Source organism: Aedes aegypti, chromosome 3, assembly GCF_002204515.2.
Source record: "Aedes aegypti strain LVP_AGWG chromosome 3, AaegL5.0 Primary Assembly, whole genome shotgun sequence".
Classification (NCBI taxonomy): domain Eukaryota; kingdom Metazoa; phylum Arthropoda; class Insecta; order Diptera; family Culicidae; genus Aedes; species Aedes aegypti.
In genome coordinates this window covers 124,538,011-124,546,973 of record NC_035109.1, presented here as the reverse complement: position 1 = coordinate 124,546,973, position 8,963 = coordinate 124,538,011, and the positions used below count along the sequence as shown (strand labels likewise).

General features: G+C 38.2%; 1 protein-coding gene across 1 annotated transcript; it reads left to right on the top strand.

Annotated features, from left to right (window-relative positions):
* Positions 1 to 475: 475 nt before the first annotated feature.
* On the top strand, positions 476 to 4,495 carry LOC110678814 (diacylglycerol kinase eta-like; the record flags this gene model as incomplete). The annotated part of the gene is given in 3 exon segments (XM_021852230.1): positions 476 to 1,126; positions 1,186 to 1,622; positions 1,682 to 4,495. Coding segments are annotated over 3 exon segments (1,616 nt in total), but the record flags the coding sequence as incomplete, so codon positions are not given.
* Positions 4,496 to 8,963: the final 4,468 nt, after the last annotated feature.

Genomic DNA, 8,963 nt, shown 5'->3' with positions numbered 1-8,963 from the left:
GACAGTCTAACCGATTACGACGATAAAGACGACAATTCGGATGATGATCAAGAAACTGAGGGAGCTGCTGGAGGCCAATCGGATGACGAGGACATCCAAGACGATACGAACAACGAGCAATCACTAAACCCGACAATTCCGACAATCAACGTAGTCGTTGAACCACCATCGCCGGCGATGAGTGACGAACTGCGATCGCTTCGGGTGCCGGAAATAAGGCGGCACTCGAGCCACACACCCAATACCCTGGCACCGCGAGAAATAGACATTAACCGACGACACTCGGGCAACAATCCGAATTTACTAGGTCTAGACTCGGAGCACATCCGCTTCCTGAACTGCTCACCGGCAGCAACGCGGCGAATCAGCAGCGGAAGTTTGCTTTTTAAACCGGAAGCGCTTGGTAGTTCGAAAAGCAATATATTTAGCTCTAATCTGGGGTTGTTCAACTTCGATCGCGACTCGGAGAACAAAGACGACGAGAAGAAGAAAAAAGACGAAAAGGAGGAAAGGGTGAAGAAATTGCCAATTATCAATCCACTGGTAAGATTACCGTCATGGCCCAACGTCACCAGCGGTACAGGATTCATATCGAAGTGCTTACTGGCGAACGCGGATACGTTGTGTGCCGCCGTAAGTCCTCTGATGGATCCGGATGAAACCCTGATGGAAGGCTACTCGGAGAAGGCTGTCATGAACAATTACTTTGGGATTGGAATCGATGCGAAGATTTCTTTGGATTTTCATAACAAGCGGGAAGAACATCCCGAGAAGTGTCGATCCCGAGCGAAGAACTATATGTGGTACGGAGTGCTCGGATCGAAGGAGTGGCTGCAGAAAACGTACAAAAACCTGGAGCAAAAGGTTCAGCTTGAGTGTGACGGCCAGCGAATTCCGCTTCCATCGCTGCAGGGCATTGTGATTCTGAACATTCCGAGCTTCATGGGAGGTACGAACTTTTGGGGATCGAAGAAGGAGGACGACTGCTTTTTGGTGCAAAGTTTCGACGATCGTATCTTGGAGGTGGTTGCCGTGTTCGGTTCGGTTCAGATGGCGGCTTCGCGATTGATCAATCTGCAACACCACCGGATTGCCCAGTGCCAAAGTGTGCAGATTAATATCTTAGGTTTGTTGCTTAAGGCATCTGTGATGACTGTCAATGACTTAATGTATTTCTTGTTTCAGGTGAGGAATGTGTTCCAATACAGGTCGACGGAGAAGCGTGGCTGCAGCCTCCAGGAATGATTCGGATCATTCACAAAAATCGAGTTCAGATGTTGTGTCGCAACCGTAGTTTGGAGGTATCGCTGAAGAGTTGGCAAGAGAAGCAAAGGCAGCACAGTATATCGATAGCCCGGGAGCAGCCGTCAACGACGTCCTCGGAGCATCTCGTTGCCACATCGGAAGACATGTTCACCGAACGTGAAACTTATCTGTTGCTCAATTTCATTGAGTGTGTCAGTACACTGGTGAAGTGGGTCAAGTTCTTGATCATCTCGCATCCATCGCTGCAGCCAGATTTGTACATGGTGGCTACGAAAACTGCGGACGCTTTAGAGTCTATACACCCTGGCGGTAAGATCATCGATGGTCCAAATCTTAGAAGACAGCTAACTGAACTGGTAAGAAACATTTACTCGGGTTGAATTTCGATTCTTCTAATACGATTATTCCCAAACAGGTACGTGCAGCTCGGCAACTCTACGAAGACACTTGTGATTTACTGCGGGAGCGTAGTCACAGCCTGATTCTGCGTGAAGATCTGGAAACAAAACTTAGCGTATCGCTCGCCAACATGGAGATGGAACTGGGCAAGTGTAGTCTACAGCAAACCAGTGACGGCGAGACGAAGGTATATCTCAACGTTTTGGCGCCGAACGAGGATGTCGATCATCACCGCAAGAAGCAGAAGCCATTCTGGTTGCGATTCCGAGGTCAACACGGACAGGGTGGTTCTGGAATGGGCAGTGGCCTGGGAAAGACAAATGCCGATCTGGTCAACAACTGGGGAGTGGGCGAAGTGGTTACATGGTTGGAGGCCATGCAGATGACGGAGTACGTGGATAGCTTTATCAAGAATGACATACGAGGCAAGGAGCTGCTCACGTTAGCTCGGCGAGATTTGAAGGATCTAGGCGTTACGAAGGTAGGTCACGTCAAGCGAATTCTGCAAGCAATCAAGGATCTAGGAAGCACGAGCATTGGGTAAAAGGTGAGGTAAGCAAATGAATGCATTTTAGTTATATCTTTTTAGATCAGTAGTTGCTAGACTACAAAATATCAGTATCTTCTTATGGAATCAATAATTTTAAAACTATTCCAAAGCAGTTGTCAGCAAACACAAAAGCGAAGAAGCAAGAAAAATTTAACTTGTTTTAATAATCAAGCAACCAAAAGACTTTATTTACTCTTGAGTAGAAATGTATGTTTCCATGTCATTTTTAATATTTATTTCTTCCGAGGGGAATCATAAAGCAAAACTCTTAAAGCATTGCAATGATTGGAAGAGGAAACTCTGATGCCACGTAGTATCATTCCAGATAGAGAACAGTAGAAGTAGAGAACGATAAATGGAGGAATCATAAGCAGAGTAATATCATTAAATATCAATTCTTCTCTGGTAGTACTTGTACTGAAGAAAAAACAAACAAATGAAACCAAAATCAAGAATAGAAAAACATGTTAAGAAGCCTAATGTTAATTGTGTGTTTAAGTTGAAAATTTTCCGATGTTCAATTGCAAAACAGAAGTGCTGCGAGAGTGTGTGTGTGACGAATGCAGTTTTTTTCCTTTCCATCGATATGAATCAAAATGTGGATTGTAACCAGTAAACGGTAAACTCAAAACAATGTCACAAATTCTAAATCCGGTTTTAAAAACAGGAAAACCTTATCATAGTATGTGTGTACAACCTTTACCACTTGTGTTCCTCTGACATACTTTAGTGCTGTTGAGTGTCTATTTAATGTCTGTTCGTAAAAACATATGGTTCCTTACTGAGATGTGTGAGTGTCTGAGTCTAGGAGGAGATGCATAAGAGTATAGGCAAAAGTAAATCCTCATACTGTAGTTAAATTAAGAAAGATTCATATAATTCTTGCGTGTGCATATACTCACCATCTTTCATGAATGTGTACATCTCACGGATATACGAAGATAGGTCATATAATTAATACATTATGAAAAAAAGCAAACAGTTCGTTCACCCCAAGGTGGTACTCATTGAAATGATCTCATTAGGAATGAATTCAATTAAATCATGTATGTTATCAATTTTTCGAACTCACAAGTTACCTTAAAACAATTATGATTTATGCAGCACCTCTTCAAGCAACAGATTGATATCATAATAAGTAAATGCAGACATACAGTGTAGTAATTTTTGGTCAATTTCCCATGAAATCAGACTGCAGTGCATTATTATTATTATAATCATTTTCGAAACGAAATTTAAAATTAGAACCACGTTTTTGTCAGTTAAGTAGCTTATTTAAGTAAAGAGGATGATAGGTAATAGGGGTTTCGATCGACTTCGTCTCAAGCGCTATTATTCGTCGTACCGAACTTTAAATCCTCCAATATGACGGATTTTCGAAGTTACCTACAATATAGATTCATTTACCAAGTGAAATTTTGCGAAAGCTGATATGGTTCGTTCACTTGTACACCAAAAGTGCAACCAAACTATGTGCTGTATTTTGATAAATAACTTAATTTCACTCTGCACTTTTGATCAAAATCGTATGGATGAAGACGTACCGAGCGAAATGAAAATGGAAAACCTTCGTACATCTTCACTGAAGGATTTCATACCAAGCAAAAACTATAAAACTTAAATAATTCACGAAATTTTAAGAAACACCCTCAAAGACCGCATATAATTGAGAACGTTAACAAAGTTTTTCATCGGTCCGGACTGAGAAAAAACATGTGCGCATCAATGTGTGCATGATGTGCGGCGTAGAAAACGATTGCTTTGATTGTGATTGTTTTCGCTGTACAGTGAGCCGTCATTCATTTGCCCAGCCAAAAGTTATTGTGTTAATTTTTTTGGACTGAATTTTGATAGGGCCAATGAGTTTTAAGGGAAATCTTCATTTATCATCATGCTGTGGGAATGGAGAGGGATGTCCGAAGATCTAAATAATCTATGAAAACCCGAATTTAGTACTATACCATTTAATTCCAGTGTTTTTTTTTACCCTTTGAAAGATTCTTTGACTTTTCCATTAAACAGCTCGAAGATCTATTGTTAAAAATCTAGTTGAACATATTAGTATTATAACTTTGAAGTGGTGTGTTTTGAGCACTCATTACACCACAGTGAGCCGTTAGTTTTGAGACGAATCAAAACTGATTACGACTGAAATGAAACTGGATACGACAAATGTAGCAATGGTGATTAAAAATATCATTGCATTATTTCCAATAATCGAACAAGATTTATGAAAATCTTGTTACATAATGCGAAACCAGTCGTGGAAAAAATTCACTTGCATACTGGAAAAATTGCAGGTTCATACTGATCCAAATCGGATGAAACAAAAATCGATAAGTAGGGTAGGTGTACCAGTTATGGACATAGTGGTTCCCTAATTCGCCGTACGCGATAATTTGAACCTCTCCACATTTTAAAAGTTTTTGTGTCTTTTAGCAGTAAGATAAAGGATATGTCTTGATGTTAAAACATTCAAACAGATTAAAAATGTATAAATTATAGAAATTGCACATATGGCCAAATAAAGAACCACTATGGCCATAACTGGTACACTTTCCCTAATCATGAATCAATGATACCGCGTTTCAGAATCGAGAAAATATTTATGAAAAATCAACACAAACTAAATAAAACTGTTATTAGTGAGGACTTTTAGCTAATCATTGTCCATTGGTATTTGTCCAATGGCAACATATGTACCAGTATATAATATTTAAGCTTCCAGTAAAGAGTTAGGAGTTCCTATAGAATATCCTGCAAGGCATAGAATTGAAAATGCTCCCTTTACTTCCTACTGGGGTTTTTTAAGAAATTTCCCCAGGGGTTCTCCAGATCAGAAATTTATCCGGAATCTTCCGGAAAATCCCCAGCAATATACTCAAGTTATTTCTTCTTTAGAAAATCATTCAAACATTGTACCCGAAATTTGGCCGGAAAATCCTCCAGGAATTTCTGCAGCGATGCATCCATATTTCTCACTAGGGATAACTATATGAGGTAAAAGACTTCTTTTAAAAAAATCTTCAAAGAATTATTCCACAAAATCCTCAAGGATTACCAGGAAAAAAATTACTTCATGATTTTCGCCGGGTATACGGAATTTTTTTCCAGCGATTACTCCGAAATTATTCCAGATATTCTTCATGGAATTCTTCTGGAGATACTTTCAGAATTTCCTCTTGGATTTCTTTCAACGATTTCTCCAGGTATATTACCGTCAGAAATTACTCCGACAATTTATCAAAGGATTTCATATTCTTTCAGAAATTCCTTCCCAGACTCCTCTCAGAATGATTGCAATCAATTCACCAGGAGTTTCTTCAGGTATTCCTCCAGGAATGTCTTTCGAAGTTCTCCAAAAAAATTATTCAAAAATTAGTTTGGAAATTCTTTTAGTTATTGCTCATGTTTTTCTATTCAGACTCCTTCAGATATTTCTCCACGAATTCCTCCTGATTTTTTCATGGATTCCTCTTCAAATTTCTCCAACAAATCCTCCAGTAAATACTGCATAGTTTCAGCAAGGAAATCTTTCCTTATTTTGTTCATAGAACCTTGCAGGTATTCTGCCATATACTTTTCAGTAGTATTTAAAAAAAAATGTTCATGAATTTTTTGAGGTATTTCCTCAGGCACATCTATAACAACTCACCAAGAGATTCCTCCAGATATACCACTGTCAGGAATTCCTCAGGAGATGTATCAAGGGATTTCAAAGCCTTTCAGAATTTACATCGAAGATTGTTTCAGGAATAGCAATGTAGATGAATTGCTATAGTAAGGTCTGAAAAATTACTTGACGATATTTTTTGTGGTATTCCTCAGGATATTTCTGGAGGATTCCCTGAAGGAATTTCTTCAAAAAACACGATAAACAATCCCTGCAAATATTCCAGGAGGAGTTTCTAGGAAAATCCCTTGCGGATTTCATGAAGGAGTATAAAAATGGAGTAGAAATTCCAGAACGAATCGCAGGAAGAAACCCTGAAGGGACCCAAATAATAATTCTAGGAGAAAGTGGTGCGATCTCAAATGAAATTTACTGAGAGGAAATCCTGAATGAAGTTCCACGGGAAGTTTGAGGAGAACCTAGGAAATTATTATGTGAGGATAACTGAAGAAATTTCTAAATGACACCCTGGAAAGAATCTCTACAGGAATTTTTGAAACTGTTCTTGACCGATTCTTAAAATAAACTTGGGAGAAATCCCTTAAAACATTCTTGGGAGAAATCCCTGGGATAGTTCATAAAAACTTTATGAACACGTTTTGAGGAATCCCTGGAGGAATAACTGGAAAAAAATTTCATAATAAAATTGAATCTTTTGAAAGATATCTGAAGGGATACTTAGAGAATCTTCTAGAGTAATTTCTTAAGAAACGACTAGAGGAATACAAGGAGCGACAAATATGGGCTCAGCACTAACAGATATTTATATTATTTTTATTAATATTTTTTTTATAGTTGAGATTTCATGGCATTAGAATATATTTTTAAAACTTTCGTGGAGCACCTGTTAAGGCTTTGTGGAGCACCAAGTGCTCCGCGGAGCACGATATGAAAACCGCTGTTCTAGGTCATAATTCAGAACATTTTCGATATTGTTCGTGGTCACGATTACAGCAGCGCACAAACAACTGAATTTTTGACAGTTGGTTGGTGCAACATCTCTACAGACGGTTGAAAACACATGACATATTGAAAACAGCCTTGACAGAAACTCCTCCGCGATGATAAAATGAAGCAATTTTGAGGTTTGAACTCTAAAATCCCAACACAAATCCTCCAACGATTCAATCGAGAGCGCATCTTGTTTCTATGCTCACCCTTACTCACACTCACAGAACTTTTGAGTGAACCACCCGAACCAAAAAAGGCATCGCTGAATTGTGATGGCATCTTCCGCATCTTCCCCGCTCATATTTCGTTGCTTCTCTGATGAGTATTTTTTTTTCGCTCCTTTTCAAAGAGGCAAAGACAGCACGCTACTCTTGAGCATGCTACCGATCTCTGGTGATGTTTCATTAGAAGTATTATTAAACCTGGTTGGAAATGTGCTGAAGTGCAATACATATTCTACAATTTTAAAACAAACACCCATCTGTCAATCTGACAATCTGACAACCTCTTTTTTATCTTTTTTTTTAACGAGATTTTCAGTCCCGGGCTAGTTTACCTCGGGACTGACGTCTTTACTTTCCTTCCAAAGGATGTCGTCACTTTAACTTTTAAGTCTTAAGTGACTCTCTCGGGAATGGGATTCGATTCCAGGTGCTCGGCGTGAGAGACGTCTATTCTAACCACTTCCCCAGGTCCATATCCTTAAACACTCCTTAGTGTTATACAAAGAAGTTTAAGATCGATTCCAAAAGGTGCATACGAAATTATCAGCCTTATAAGTTCAGCCAGAAAACTATGTTTAAAAGTTATCTGAAACAGTACATTTCTTTACCATGTAATGACCTAAATGTAAAGATTTTGAGTCCACAAGTTATGGATGAAATTTTTTTGAGGATTATCTGCGAGATGAACATCTGATCCATTGTTGATCAGCTCTTACGAAAATTATCCTGATATTAGTCGACGAATCAACTTGAAACCACTTTCGCCGAATTGATAAAAGTTGTCCAATAGTAACTGATTCACTTCAGTCTTTACCTTTCCTTGATATATCACTTATAATTTTATTATCAATCGATATCATACCTTCAAAAGTGTTTGAAGTATCAATAATTAGTGCAGGTCTCATATTTCGGTCAATGAAACAGTGAAAATTAGTTTGATAGTGCTATCCTCAGGATGACCTTATTTTTTCAAATGTATTTTTCCTATCATATAACGTTGCCGAAACACTGAAATTTATGCATTTAACCTTTAGATTTCTATTCGATTATCGAAGCAGTAAATGACAATCGTTGATAACCAACCAGTTATCAAATAAAGGACTTGTTTTCGTGATTGGCAATGATTTGTATTCTTGTAAATAGTTTTCATCCACCATTAGATATTGAACGTTCTGAAAATTGAAAAGAGAATTATCATTAGTAATCAATAATCGAAAAAAATACATTAATTCATGTCAAACCATCTGATTAGATTTCAAAAATCCTGTTGTTACCCATACAAAAAGAAAAACGTTTAAAAAAGAAACAAGAATAAGAAATATATATTTAGAGAACTATTGACTAAACACATGGGATCTATTGGCCGTGATTTAGCTAACCAATTTTGACAACCGAAAAACCCAAAAAAAATATAAACGACCAGCTCAATGTTGATCATTGCTGAATCGGTTAGAGAATATCCAGTTCTTTGCAAATAAAATCAATCATCAGATTCATAGATCTATCGTTATACAAACCAAAACTAGAGTAACGCAGTGGAAGTGGAAGAGAGTTTTTCCCCGTAATTGTAAGACCTACATCAAACCGTTCATTGGACATTGGATACACATATATTGATCGTTAGACACACCTTTCCCACCTTGTTCCTCGATTCCAAAATTTATAGTGTTGCAAAGTATCAATTTACAGTAAGTGATTATTAGAAACCATGCAAATCGTTATCCAGTAGTGTTGTATTTGTTCATCGCGATATTCACCACACATGTGTTTATGCACACTAAACGTAAGTTACGTAAGCTAAGTATCACTCAAATGGAGAATACGACGAGAGATCATTATCAGGTGGGACAAAACCGATTGCATTTTTAGGTGTTTCATGTTAATTAGTACGCATTGAAAG